The sequence below is a fragment of the Typopeltis vanoorti genome, chromosome 10 (genome assembly GCF_054136105.1).
Source record: "Typopeltis vanoorti isolate ZY-2024b chromosome 10, IOZ_Tvanoo_1.0, whole genome shotgun sequence".
NCBI classification, from domain to species: Eukaryota; Metazoa; Arthropoda; class Arachnida; order Uropygi; family Thelyphonidae; genus Typopeltis; species Typopeltis vanoorti.
Window position 1 is genome coordinate 100,635,732 of NC_143558.1, and position 15,955 is coordinate 100,651,686.

The window sequence follows — 15,955 nt, forward strand, 5'->3', positions numbered from 1 at the left end:
ATGTCACTGAGCAACAGAGTGACCAAATAGATCTGATGATGTCCAACGAACAGATGGATGGACCATTCAAATTCTGGAAAACTGTTATACTAAATTTTTAAAAAATAAGCAATACAACCTTATACTACTTTCTATACTAAGTAACTTTTCTTAATAAACTTTTTCTAATGGTTATAACTGATTACTTTTGGATGTTTACTTTTATGTTCCTATACACTGATAATGCTATACAGTTTAGTGAAATATTTGTACTTTAATGTTATTTAGTGATTTAATCATTTTTCATTCTCACTGTGGTTACCTAAACTCTTTCCAGTATCTACAATTCAGAAGACCATTATTTTTTTGACATGATCCAGATCTGCATTCTGTTCTTTTTTAAAAAAGAGATTCTAACATTAGTCTACAAAGTGATTAAACTAGCATCGTAAATATCCTGGAATAAAATAAACCAGTTACCTTGCTGTAATAAAAATCATGAAGCAGTCAAGAAAACGTCACAATTAGATGGGTTATTTTCTTTGTCTTAAATTTGTTTTAAACTTGCTTTTCTTATTCAATTTCTTAATTTCATTTAAACTTATTTGAAATTAACTTTCCTGAAATGGTGTAAGAAACTTCTGTGATTGTAAAGTGAAATTTCAAGCAATTAACAAGTAGTATCAGCATTAGTGGCTGAAGTGCTCTATAAAATAAAGCACAGCTAATAGTTCATCATGAGAGAAAAAGTAAGCAACATATACCAAAAATTAGTATGGAAATGTAATTTCTGATCCATGTTTTATTTAACATTTACCATTAAATAAAAACAAATATTCATTTGATTTTGCTTATACAGTGATGAAGGCATATAGCTACTAACTTATATAAGTATATGCTAATTAGATTATTAAATGAGACAAAGTATTTGTCTAGGAAAGAAAAAGTTCAGGACAATCAGATTAATTTTAAAAACTTAATGAAATGATAAATATTTGATCACAGATATATATTTATGTGATTGCAGTAAATAACTAAAAAACTTAATGCAGTACAAATAATGAAATTTAGTATCCTCATTACAACTAAGATATTTTCAATATGTAGCAATGTATTTAGTACGTATATTGATTGTGTACAAAGAGAATTGCAAAAATAGAATTTGTGTTATAGACAGTATCCACCCAATTATATAAATCTTAAATAACGACAAGATCTGCTTTCTCTACCTGATTTTTACCAACCTAACAAATGTAATTTTTCATATACCTCCACTACCAGCAAGTTTTGAATTTAAATTCTGCTAATTCTTTTTTTCAGAATAAAATCATGTTTAGTCACATGAGCAGGATTCCCAATTATCTAACCTCCTGGTCAAAAGACATAGAATATACTAAATGTACTAGAAATTTTAAATAATCTTTCCCAGCTTTTTCCTTCATAGTCAAATGGCATGTTATGTAGGAGTGTCAGTTTCAAAAACTTCTATTAACTTTCAAAGCACTTAGTTACAAAGTTCTGTAGTTGCATGAACTAAGAAAAGTACTTTAGAATTATCAAATTCTATTAAGTTCAGAAGCATTGTGAAAGAAACAAATTCATCTGCTTGATTTACATCATATATTTTTGCAAAAAATTAGATATCCAAGAAAATCATGACCCAAGGAAGTGCAGTAGTGGTAGTAGTAAAAAAAAAATTAATGGAAAAAATGCAATATACCTCAAAAAAAAAAAAAAAAAAATTAGAATAATCAAAGAAAATGTGTTGAATGATTTACAATTCTAATTTACTGCATAGAAAATAATTATTACCAAATATGATTAGCATCACCTAAATCATCATCATATATAATCTATTTTGTAAATTATATAATCATGTAAACACATAAAAATGTAATATAAATTATATTATTAAATTATTACAGATCCCTGCTTTATCCCTCTCTAACTGCTTGTCCACTCATGGCAGCGTTATGTTTTTTAACATAACGCAGCCAGAGTGCATAAGTAGTTAGAGATAAAGCAAGAATCTGTTAATGTCTTTCTGGAAGACTGTGTTCTATTCATTGGGTATAATGGTATAGGGAAGCCATTTCAAACAACAATAACAACAAAAGAATAAATGGAATGAAAAAAAAAAAAAAGATGATCATTAGATAAGTTTCAAGGAGTATACAGAGAAATGGAAAAAAACATCTATTTAGGATGGAAAGATATCAGTTACCAAATGAGGTGGGTAGATATAGACCAAAGGGAAAGAGAGGGGGAGGAGGAAAACCAGCTACAAGATGGAAAGACCAATGAAGCTGGAACAGGCAAATGTCTTATCCTTGAAGAGAAGAAGTTTCAAGCTGAATGAATGTTGAACACTGGCTGCCCATGTTTGTAGATTGTTAGAGAAGAACAGAGGAATACTAGTATTTGGAATCCTTACAAAAATTACTGTCAAGTATCCCAAATTTTTCTTTCAAATCAATTAAATTATTTATTGGATCATTTTTAATGGTAAAATGATTCCAATATTAATAATTTCCCACTGGTAAATAGAATTTAATGAAACCTAGTATTTATTTACGATTGATATCATGGTGGTCAAAACAGAAGAGAGTGGAAGAAAAATTTTTGCTCCTAAAAGAAGAATCTGCTCAATTGCAGAATACTCAAGAAGAAGAAGAAGATCATGGTGGTCAAGATGCTTCTATAACACTTGAGAATTCTTAAGAGAGTACCAGCTCAACATGATACGTATTACCAAAACAAAGACAAAAACAGATGAGATCTTTCTAAGCAAAACAAGGGAAGAGATGAGTAGCTATGGTATTCACCATTAAATACTATAGCTACTCATCTCTTCTCTGAGTATTCAACATTAAATATGAAGATAATCTTCTTGAATAGCAAGCAATATCAAGTAGAGTGACATGGACAAATATCAGAATGGAGAATGTGACAATGAGACATATTTGTACCTATGGTTCCACAGAAGGCTCTACTAAACAATAAAAAAAGTAGGGCAATTTTTGAAAAGCTGGAGAAGGCAGATGATATAATGAAAGAGAAAAGGTGGTTGGTTGGTCCTTGCTGGAGATCTAAACAGCAGAGTAGAAAATGATTACCAGACATATACAAATGTTGTAAGAAAATTTGGCATAAAGGTAAAACTAACAATGGTGAGTAACTGCTGGACATAGATTAATTATTACTAACAACATGAACCAACATAAAAATGCACAAATTCACATGGAGAGAAGATGCAAGGATTAAGAAAAGTCTTATTGATTATATTATTGTTGTAAGTGATGTTTCCCCACTTGATCGTGTGTTGAGGCTTAAGTGCTGTGCAGAATTCATGTTGGAGGTTTAATGGAATAATTATCAGCACTGGGAAAGGATTAAAAATAATTTTAATACTTCCAATATTTCGTCTCTGTCACAGAGACATCTTCCGGTATTACAAAAAAGTTTTTGTAACAACACACACACAAAAGCAATACAGTAGTGAGTGAAACTAAAGTCCTATCTAGGTGGTGCACACTCTATGGGCATTTGCAGATGGCCTAGGATGTAAAGAGGGATCTATAATAATAATAATAAGTTTTTTGTAATCCCTGAAGATGTCTCTGTGATGACAGAGATGGAATATTGGAAGTATTAAAATTATTTTTAATCCTTTCTCGGTGCTGATAATTATTCCATTAAACCTCCAACATGAATCCTCACTTGTTCAGGACACAAGAATATACAAAGGATTTGAAATTGTAAGTGAATCACCATTTACATTATGAAAATTATGGAAACAACTACTGCGTTAGAGTAAAACTTTAGTCTAATATAAACTAAAATAGATACTCGACATTTCGACCTTCACATTAAGGTCATCATCTGGGGGTATGGGAGGAGCTAGGCTAGAGGAAGTAGGGGAGACAAGAGATCTGGGGTTGATGATTGATAGAAACCTGAAATTTAGGGGACATATTGCAAAGGTGGTGAAGGTAACAAAGAGGATCGCTGCAACTATGAGAAGATCATTCTGTTGTATAAGACTCTGATCAGACCACACTTAGACTACTGTTCTCCCATTTGGTTCCCAGGATTTGAAGGGGATAAATTAACTGCGGAAAGGGTACAAAGGCGGATAACAAAGATGGTTTCAGGACTGTACAATGTTAGTTATGAGGATTGGCTGAGGGAATGTGGACTGCAGAGTTTGGTGGATAGAAGAAGGAGAGGTGATATGATTGAGACTTTTAAACTCTTGAGAGGTGGTTACAGGGTTGACACTGGGGAGTTCTTTCGCTTGGTTGAACAGTGGGAAGGAGTGATGACAAGGGGCCATCCCTGGAAGTTACGAAAGGAAACTGTGAACAAGAGGGTGAGGAGTGGTTTCTTTGCATGGAGGGTGGTTGAACCATGGAATGCATTACCTGATAGAGTGGTGAGAGCGAGAATGGTCAATGAGTCTTGATAGTTTCTTAGGAAGGACCTCCTGCGATGAGTCTTTTGACTCCATGGAGGCCTGAATAATAATAATAACTGATTAACCATTAAAACTGTTGGCCTGACCTATGGTGTAAAAAAAAAAAAAAAAAAAAAAATACTACATCAAAGCTAGTCCTCTATTATTATTATTAGGTTACAAAATTAAATTAAAGCTGGAGAACAACATGTTCACATAAAAAGACAAAAAAATTATATAATTATAATATAATTTATAGCTAATCATTATCACAAAGACTGTATTGTGAGCGATATCCTATGCGGCATGTGCCCGATCATAAAATGTTTGCACAACTGCACCGTCAGCTGTGTGAGGCAGGCACCTTCCACATCAGTCAACATGATGCCAGACAAGCACAGACGGTCAAAACGCCAGCTATGAGCGAGGACATCTTGTGTATGGTGACAGATAACCCAGGTACTAGCATGCGATCCACAGTCCAGAGCCTGGGTATGCATCAGAACAGTGTCTGGCAAGTACTGCATGAAGAAGGGCTACACCCCTATCACTTGCAGTGAGTGCAGGCATTGACAGCTGTTGATTATCCTCTGCGCAAAGATTTCGCCCAGTGGTTACTGCAGCAAAGTATTGTACAGCCCGATTTCCCTGCTCATGTGATCTTTATGGATGAATCAACTTTCTCACATGAAGGCGTAATCAATGTCCATAATGTGCATTTGTGGGTGGCCCAGAAACCCCCAATGGTACATCTCCATAGTCCAACCAGCAACGGTTCGCTGTCGATGTCTGGGCAGGGATCGTGCATGACTACTTAATTGGACCCTACCTACCTACTGCTGGACCACCTCGATGGGCGAATGTACCGTATTTTTCTGCAACAGGTTTTGCTAAAATTGCTTCAGGATGTTCAAGTCGCCATCTGCTCCTGTATGTGGTTCCAGCATGATAGGGCACCTGCCCATTTCAGCATGGATGTGTGTCAACATCTTAATGCCACATTTGGGAACTAATGGATTGGTGCGGTGGTCCCATCCTGTGGCCCCCTTGTCTCGATTTCTTTCTGTGGGGACATTGAAGAGTGTCATGTACAAGATGCCCATGCAGTCTGCGGAGGATCTGGTAGCCTGACTGTCCATTGTAGCCAGCGATGTGCGCGACAAGCCCGGTCACTCTGGAAATCTGTCTGTCCTTCATTTATGACTCCTCACTGCGTTTGCAGCCGCATATTCTATGACGAATATTGGTGGTTTCGGTGTATACTACCATCCCTTCACATTTCAGCCATGAATTCAGGGACACCCTGTATATGTGTATACTCCAGATGATGACCTTAATTTGAAGTTTGAAATGTTGAGAGTGTCTATTTTAGTTTATATTAAACTAAAGTTTTACTCTAACACAGTAGTTGTTTCTATAATTTTCATAATGTCTCTGAATCACCATGTAAGCATGAAAGAAATGATTACCATTTAATTTTAGAAAGATAAAATGGAATTTTACATTGAAAAGAAGAGTATGTAAGGAAGTTTTAAAATGAACCCAAGCTGAGCAGCTTTAAGAGGTGAACTGCAGAATCATTATTCAAGAAAAAATGAAAGAGTTTAAAAACAAGAACCAAACCTTGAAGATTCAGTGGCAACTTTGAAGACAAAGGGGAATGTGGTGAGGTCATCTACTGGGATAGAAAATTCAGAAAACTCCATGGTAGATTCAAGAGACATTGAAAGAAACGAAGAAAGGGTATGAAAAGTGCTTCGAATATAAGTTAGCTAGTGCTTTTATAGTATACAGAGTAAAAATAAATAAAGTAAAGAATTATGTGTAAAACTAGTTAAACAAAAGTCATGGAAAGACTTTGGTAAGAACACATAAAATAAATATCAGGAAGATGGCAAATATTCTGAAAGCTATTGAAACAGCTTAGAAATACTAGAAAGAGTACACTGCAAAGAGAATCACAGATGATAAAAGTGACATGAAAATGGAAGATAAAGATATTCTAAATCTTTGGAGTAAATACTTTTAAAGGTTGCTAAATGAAACCAGCATGGCAGACAAACAGTCAACAGAAATGTATATCAATACTTGAAAATTGAAGTGTGGAAGGGCAGCTGAAGTAAATGATGTTCAATAATAAATGCTCAAATATGGAGGCAGAAATGTTTACAGGGTTGAATTCCAGGTGATTGGAGTAGAGCTCTCATAGTACCAATCTATAAAAAGGTAAATAACACTGAATGTGAGAATTATAGAAAAATTTCCCTACTGAGTGTTCCTGGTAAGATTTATTCAGAAATAGCAATACTTGAGAGAAACAGCTACAAAAAATTGAGGACACAAGAGAAACAGCAAAGAAAAACTGTGGAAAGGAAGCTTGAAGAAGAACAAGCTGGGCTCAGGTCAAATAGAGGGTGTCAGAACCAGATTTTCACTTTAAGACAAACAGGAGTGCTTAAGGATCAAAGTTGTATAACTGAGAGGAAACCTCCATATAGCCTTTAAAGGAATGCAGAGAACTGACCAGAGCTTCTGACCTAATGTCCAATCTTCACTTTCTCATGGTGCACCCTGTTGGTTATCTATCTGAATACTGAACGAACGAGGATGGGCTGGCAATTTGGGATTTAGCTTACCAAATTGTATTCTTATTGGCTTAAACCAAAATACAAAATGATGGTACAGCATGACAAAATTTGATGCTGGCTGGGGCGTCGCCTGGTTAAACAAGGCCCACATTGTATTCACCAGGGAACCAGGGCAAACAGCGAAAAGTCAGCTACTGGAACAAATCTGAAAACACACCCCAACTCAACATCACCAGAGTTAAAGATCGGTACTATCAATATAAGAAGTCTGAATGGTAAAGAAATGGAACCACAGAAGAATTGGATAAGTCCCAGATTGACATAATAAGCGTAACTGAAACAAAAAAGACAACAACTGGTGAGATCTTTCTGAGCAATAAATACAAAATGTTATATTCAGGCAATGACAATCAAGGAAAAGAAGGAGTAGCCATAGTATTCAACACTAAATATGAGGCTAATCTTTTTGAATGGTAGGCAGTGTCAAGTAGAGTGATGTTGGCAAATATCAGAATGGGGAACTGGACAATGAGACTTATTTGTGCCTATGGTCCAACAGAAGGTTCTAGTAAGGTAGAAGTGGAGGAATTTTTTGAGGCTTTAGAAAAAGCAACTGACACAATGAAAAAGGAAAAGTTGGACCTTGTTGGGGATCTAAATAGCATAGTAGGAAATGATTGTCAGACATACAAAAAGATTTTGGGAATATTTGGAGAAAAGAGCAAAGCTAATAATAATGGCAAATACCTGTTGGACTTCTGCTCAGGACATGGACTGGTTATTACTAACACCATGTTCCAACTTAAATATGTGCACAAATTCACATGGAGAGACGAGGCAAGGAATAAGAAAAGTCTCATTGACTATGTTGACAGTGATGATTTCTCCCTGGTGCAGGACACCAGGGTGTACAGAGGATTTGAAATTGGAAGCGATCACTATTTAGTCTTGAGCAGGATAAAATTGAATTTCATATTGAAAAGAATAACATGTAAGAAAGTTTTAAAGCAAATAAAAGTTGAGCAGCTCTCAGATGTGAACTGCAGACAGTAATTAAAAAACTCTATATAAGCATGCATTCAGCAATACATATCCCTACTTGAAATAGAAAAAGCCATCAAAAGTCTGAAATGTGGAAAGGAAGTGGGAGTAGATGATATTTGACCAGAAATGCTCAAGTATGGAGGCATAAAAGTCTTACAGTGGCTACACTGCATAGTTCAGAAGGCCAGGACAGAGGGACGAATTCCAGATGATTGGAGTAGAGGTCTCATGGTACCTATATATAAATAGGGAAATAAAAGTGAATGTGATAATTACAGAGGTATTTCTGTACTGAGTGTTCATTGTAAGATTTACACAAGTATACTTGAGAAACGGTTGAGAAGAATTGTGGAAGAAGCGTTTGGTGAAGAACAAGCTGGATTCAGGTCAAACAGAGGCTGTCAGGGTCAGATATTCACTTTATGACAAATAGTGAGAAATCACAGGAATATAACAAAGATCTGTATATAAGTTTTGTAGATCTGGAAAAGGCATATGACAAGGGTGCCAAAAGAAAAGCTATTCAAAACGCTACAGTTATGTACTATCAATGGGGCATTATATCAAGCAATACTTAGTCTTTATTTGAGTTGTAAGTCAGCAGTTAGAATTAAAGGAAGTACAGGAAGATGGTATAATGTTGAATATGGTGTGAGACAAGGATGTACATTATCCCCTCTGTTAGTCATTATCTATATGGATCACATTATGAAGGAAAGTGGTATTAAACATGATATCAAAATTGGAGACGTTAATGTCAGCTCTTTGCTTTATGCAGACGATGTTATACTTCTAAATAAAACCGCTACAAGTCTGCAAGATTACCTGACTAAATTGAATAACTGTTGTAATAGACAGGGTATGAAGGTCGGCAATAAAAAGACAAAGACAACAAAAATAGGCAGAATCGTTGAAAATATCAGCTGCGTTGTGAATGGCTCTTTGCTTTATGTGGACGATGTGATACTTCTAAATAAATCTGCCACAAGTCTGCAAGATTCCCTGAATAAATTGAATAACTGTTGTAATAGACAGGGTATGAAGGTCAGCAATAAAAAGACAATGAAAATAGGCAGAATCGTTGAAAATGTCAACTGCATTGCAAACAGAGAACCTGTGGAACAAGTAAAACATTTCAGCTACTTAGGCACGATTTTTAGTGAAGATGGTAAATTAAATATGGAAATAGACAACAGAATCAACAAAGCTGGTATGGTAGGAAGTCAGTTGAATAAATTCATATGGAATAAGAGAGAAATTAGTCGGAACACTAAAATAGCTGTATACAAGACAGTGTTCAAACCAGTTTTAACTTATGGATCTGAGAGCTGGGTCAGAAGTAAAACACTTGACCAAAGACTAGAGACCGCTGATATGAGAGTCCTGAGAAATATTAGAGGTGTGAACAGATGGCATCAATGGCAACATCATATTAAAAACGAGGATATTAGGAAAGAACTTCTTGTCAGCTTCCAGGAATGCGTTTGCAGAACTAATCTCAGGTGGTACGTTCACTTAACACTTTCATTGCCAAGCTGAAAATTGGAATTTCGTGTGGTGGGCAAATTTTTTTTTAAATTTTTTATTTAGTTAACGACGTCCACGCGATAACGCATGATCGGCCGTTTGGTGAGAACTCGCATCACGCGTATCGTTCATTGCCAAGCTGAAAATTGGAATTTCGTGTGGTGGCCAAATTTTTTTTTTTTTATTTAGTTAGCGATGTCGATGCGTGATCGCCCATTTGGTGAGATATCGCGTGATTGGCAATGAACATGTTAAACAGAATGGGAGAGGAAAGATTAGCAAAACAAGTGTTCTCTGCCAGGTTGGCAGCAAAACGACCCAGAATAAGACCAAGATATAGGTGGATTGATACGGTACAAAGTGCCTTAGACGACAGAAATATAAGATCTGATAATGTTGGAGTCTTGACAAGTAACAGACTGATTTGGAGGAAAATTGTAGATAGGAAGTTAGTAATGATGTAAATTTTTCATGTAGTACTATCATATCCTGTACACCTCTTGAAGGTACATGGCAGGAATTTGATGATGACAAACAGTTGAGAAATCAATGGAATATAACTACGACTTGCATTTAAGTTTTGTAGATATGGAAAAAGTATGTCAAAGTGCCAAGAGTAAAGCTGTTCACTACACAATTATATGGTGTAAACTGAATATTATATCAAGCAATTTACCCACCAGTCTATATCTGAGCTGTAAAGTCAGCATTTAGAATCAAGGAGGTACAGGAAGATGGTTTTATGTTAAACCAGGTGTGACATTCATTATACTATACAACACATAAATTTAAAAATAAAACCAGAAATAATCTTAAGAATTTAGGATTCTTACTTTTCATCCCGTGATATTTTCTTTTTAGAACTCTGTGATTTTTGTTTGTTTAAACTGCTATAAAATTGACTCACTAAATTATATTCCTTGGCAATTTTCTTCCTACGTGATCTCTCAGATAACTTTCTTGAAAACATATCAACTTGAGCTAATTTGAGTGCTAAAAAAGAAATTCTTAGAATTAATATCCTACTTAAATAATGAAAATAATAATAAAGGTTGTATGTGTGTATGTGACAAATACATGAGGGAAAAAAAAGGGATTTTCAAATTTATTATTTGTGGTAATTAGAATGTATAGGTGGTGTGAATGACAGTAAAAAGTGCCTTAGAGGAAAGAAATATAAGATCTGGTAATATTGGAGTCTTGACTGATAAAAGATTAATTTGGAGGAAAATTGTTGATCAGAAGTTGGTAAACTGATACACTATGTCTACACTAATCACTCTCAAGCAACATTCCACTCATCAATCACTCTCCATACAAAAAACATGCTCCTTACTTTCCTGCACACACTCTCCTCATACAACCAACTCCCACATATGGCTTCTTGTTCTACCAACAGTGACCTGGTAAAAATCTCTCAGCATCATGCACATCACTCCTCCTCATATCCACCATGATCTACAGATGGAATTCTCTCAATCTGTCCTAATACCTAACATTCCAGAAACTTAACGCTGCCTTAGTTACTTTTCTTTAGACCCTTTTCAAAATATCCTCATCTCTTTAAACCAGGTGACCAAATATGTGCACATTAATTCATGTATAACCTGATCAAGGTTGTATACAATGGAACTATAATCTCTTTACTTCTACAGGTCCAAGTCTTCCTTATCCCAGCAATGATGTCTTCAATCCTTTCTTTTAATATGACCTTTATGGAGACATTACCATGTCTCCACAATAAAATGTACTGCTGGCCTGGTTGGCCAAGTGGTTAGTTCTCCAGCCAACAGGTCATGGGTTTGAATCCTGCTGTGGGCATGGGCATCTGAAGATGAATTTCATCGCCCGGCGTGAAACCACCTCCCTGCTTATTGGAGGCCTGAAATGGCTGAAAAAATCTCCATGTTTGGTTTCTAGAGTAGAGTTTCCAGACAATGTAAAAATAAAAAATAAAAAATTACAAAAATGAAAAAAATAAAAAATAAAAAATACTTGCCCAACCATGGCACAAATGGGTGGGCAAGGATTGGTAGTGGTAAGAATGAATGCACCTGGACTACTCTACACAGATTTAGTCTCCTGGATTCCAAGGAGATAGAACTGCAAAGAGAATGCAAAAAAAAAAAAAAAGTTACAAATATGATATCAGGAGTATAAAATGTAAATCAGAAGACAGATGAGAGTATGTGGACTGCAGTTATTGGTAAGCAGGAGAGATGAGATGATATGATAAAGCCCTATAAACTTCTGAAAGGGTGTTTTGCAATAAGGTCGATGAAAATTTTCATTATATGGAAAGTAGAGAGGGAGGGAGACTTCAGTGAAAGTTGGGATTGTGTACAGCTAAGAAAGGGAAGCGAGAACTAGATTTTTCAGCCTGCCTGTTGAAGTGGTGAGTGCATCTAACATGGAGTTTAAGAGGAAGTATAACAGCTGACATGGGTAATATGCAAGCTTCCTTGATGAGTCCTTTACTCTCTGATAATAACAATAATAATTATTATTATTATCATTATATGGGCACCTCCATGGAGCCTGAAGACTCATTGCAGGAGACCCAATCTATCTACACAATCTATCATACTTCTCTCCTTGAACCCATTAACAGACAAAGCACTCATAACTGACTGGCAACCCATTCCACTCATTCATTACTCTCAAAAAAAAAAAAAAAAAAATCTAGTCTTCACATCCCTACTAACCACAATTTATCCAACTTCCAGGGCTGACACATTTTTTCTGATACATCTAGCCAAGTGCTGAAACATTTCCCCTCCATCTATCCTATAAAATCCTTTAAGCAACTTCAATGTTTTTATCGTATTCTATCTTTTTCTCCTATCAACCAACTTCTGCAATCCACACACACACCTTCAATCTATCCTCATAGGGAACATTCCACAGTCCACTCACCATCTTGGTCACTTGCCTCTGAATCTACTTCCTCATCTCCAAGAAACTCAAGGGACCAGACTTGAACACAGCAATTCAGATGTGAATCTAGGCTTTATAAAGAGGAATAACAACTTCCTTATCTCTACTTGTTAATGTGTTCTTCAATGGCCAAGTAATTTTATGGGCTACCTTAGCAATATATCCTCTAAACTTTAACTCTCTGTCTATCCCCCCCCCTAAATATCTAGCTTCATCTATTTCCTGGAGTACAGTGCCATCAATATGATACATGGCTTGTAATCTATTTATCCCAAAGTGCATAACTTTACATTTCTTGACAATAAATTCACACCCATTAACTTTTGCCCATAATGACAGCCTATTTAAATCTTGAAAGATCTTCACATCACCTTGAATAACTATTACTCTACTTAATTTCGCATCATCAGCAAACAACTGAATATTCCCTTTCGGGTCATTTCCTATATCATTTATGTATAAATTAAATAGCAATGGTCCTCCCAGCACTGAACCTTGTGGCGCACAACTAGTAACCTGTTTTCGCCTTGATTCTTCCCCTTCATATTACCATTTTTTGATATCTGTCCAGCAGCCTCCCTCTTATCCACTTAACCAGTGTCATATCTATCCCCATTTGTTCTAATTTGCATAACAGAGTTCCATGTGGTATTCTGTCAAATGTCTTTGCAAAATTAAAAAATATCACCATGTAGTCATTTTCTTTATCCAACTCAGTTGTTAGTCTATTATAAAAAATTAGTAAATTACTAAGGCATGACTGACACTTCACAAAGCCATGTTGACCCTCATACAGTATCATATTTTTATCTACTCATTCTTGAATTCTGTTTTTTACCAATTTTTCTAGTACTTTTACCACCATAGCTGAGATACTGATTGGTCTATAATTTGCTACTGTAATCTTAGAACCTGAGCCTCCATAACTCAGTCTATATAGATGAAGCCCTTTGGTCAATAAAACCTGGATTCAATTCCTGTCAGTGATGCAAGGAACCTTTACCTGGTCTCTTTCGACGAAAAGTGAGTTAGCCGGTCTCATACAGAGGTAGGGGGTTTTTTCACTCAGAAACTCGGGTTTTTCATCTCCCAGAACAGGCAAACCGGCCCCATAAACACATGCATCTACTGACATAGGACACACCAGGATGCATAGGGCTAACCACCCTTATCCCCGAGTTACGATTGCGACCAAGAATACTTGAAAAGGTCGTGGGTGCTTAAGTGACTGTTAGGACCACTGATAGGATAGTATTAGAACCTCTCTTATGCAAAGGAATTATTTTCCCTTAATTTCCCTTTATAAACCACTACTAACAACGTCTATCTGTATGATCAAAAATACAGATGACCTATTCTGGGAATTTAAGCAACACTACTCCATCCCAGGATGACATCCTCTCCTCACTAGATGCAACTTCATTATACACCAACGTGGATGTTCCCAAAACTTTAGACATCGTACACACACTACTCTCCGAGGACCACACCCTACACGCACAAAATTAACACCAAATGACATCATTAGTTTGATTAAACTCACAATATCCACCAACTTCTTTAAATTCAACAACTCCTTATATGTTCAAATTTTCGGTCTCCCAATGGGCCAAAACATCAGTGGACAATTAGCGGAGTTATTCCTGGCACACATTGAATCACTTCTACTCCCCACCCCCCCCCGGCATCACCTTCTATGGCAGATACGTAGACGATATTCTATGCATTGGCAAACCCTCACACATCTCTGCCTTACAAACATCCCTGAAGTATCTTCAGGACTGAGGCAATTCTTGGTAAAGGTGGAGAAAGCTCTCATCACTCCATGTCTTAGTATCTCCCATAATGCAAAACACTGTATAATGCTATGCATTAAGGGAAGGGCCACTACCCAGGCCGGTTTCGACCTTTATTGAATGTTCAAGTACAGGTCAAACTCCAAAAACTCAGTGTTGTTCCTCTCAGTAACAGGCTCACAATGCCACTGAGAAGAACTCTCAGCGTTGGCTCTACCCTGTGGCAGGCTAACCCCACCACCGAGCAGAGCCACTTATTTGCTCATATGTTATCTGAGGGGCAACAGCAACAGCCGTGCCTCAGTAAACTTCATGAGTTACTGCATTGCCATTCATTACCCCTCCCCCCCAGGACCTGGGTGACAGCAACAGCCGAGCCTCAGTTAAAACTTCATGGGCTACAGCATTGCCATTCATCACCCAAACTTCCAACCGGTTTCAACGTTTATTGAGGTCTTGTCAGTGGGAGCCAGACCCAGAGGTGGTGATACTAAGGGGGAAGCATCGGAGAAGTCATATTTACCTATACAAGATGCCAAAAGGTGTCTCACCTTATTACTAAATTAATCTGGATTTAGAGAAAGATGTTGGGTGTTTTTTCCCAATTGGTTAGACTATAATAAATTTCGTTTAATCCTTTATCCAAGTGTAAGCAAACAAAGTTTGCACCTGAAGTATCTTCAGGACTGATGCAACTCATGGTAAAGGTGGACCAAGCTCTCATCACTCTTTATCTTAGTATCTCCTATAATGCAAAGCACATCTCCTTGCAGACATGTATAATGCTATGCATTAAGGGAAGGGCCACTACCCAGACCGGTTTCGACTTTTATTGGGATCTTGTCAGTGGGAGCCAGACTCAGAGGTGGTGATACTAAGGTGGAAGCATTGGAAAAGTGATATTTACCTATACGAGTTGTTAAAAGGTGTTTCCCCTTATTAAATTACTCTGGATTCAGAGAAAGATGTTGGAATTTTTTTTCCCCACTTGGCTAGACTATAATAAATTTAGTTTAATCCTTTATCCAAGTGTAAGCAAACAAAGTTTGCACCTGAAGTATCTTCAGGACTGAGGCAACTTGTGGTAAAGGTGGACCCAAAAAAAAAAAAAAAAAAAACTTTCATCATACCAAGAATAATATTCCATCAAAAGAAATATCAGCACTCGGAAAGCTATATAAGAATATACAAATTATTGTAACTTATTGCCTTTAGTGATGCTACCGTCACTGTGAACCAAGCAGAGTACAACAGAAAAATGAATCAACTTCAATACAAAATCTCCCCCCACACACACGCACCAAAAAAGTGCACAAATTATTAAAAAAAAAAGTTACATCCTGACCTAAAGAAATTACCAAAAAACTTAAACCTTATTATGTCAAACCACCCGGGATATACAGGGTCCCTAAAATTCACAAAACCCAATCCCCCCCCCCTTTGTCTAATAGTAGATAGACAGACAGCCTCACTTATCCAAATCACTTTCCTCCCTTACAGGCAACTCTCCCTCATCTATTAAACACCCTTTACATGTTAAAACATTAATAGAAAATCTAACTCTGATAGTTAATATCACCTCACTTTTCACTAATGTTACCTTTGACAGAGATCCTTGCCCTTATTAA

General features: G+C 36.4%; 1 protein-coding gene across 1 annotated transcript in view; it reads right to left on the minus strand.

The window, feature by feature from the left end:
- The window catches only part of LOC150102631 (transcriptional adapter 2-beta-like), a 348,460-nt gene that overhangs the window by 150,656 nt on the left and 181,849 nt on the right, over positions 1 to 15,955 (minus strand). Inside the window, exon 10 of the mRNA XM_090398716.1 lies at positions 10,428 to 10,587. Coding sequence (XP_090254842.1) covers positions 10,428 to 10,587 — 160 coding nt within the window. The remainder of the gene's footprint in view (positions 1 to 10,427; positions 10,588 to 15,955) is intronic.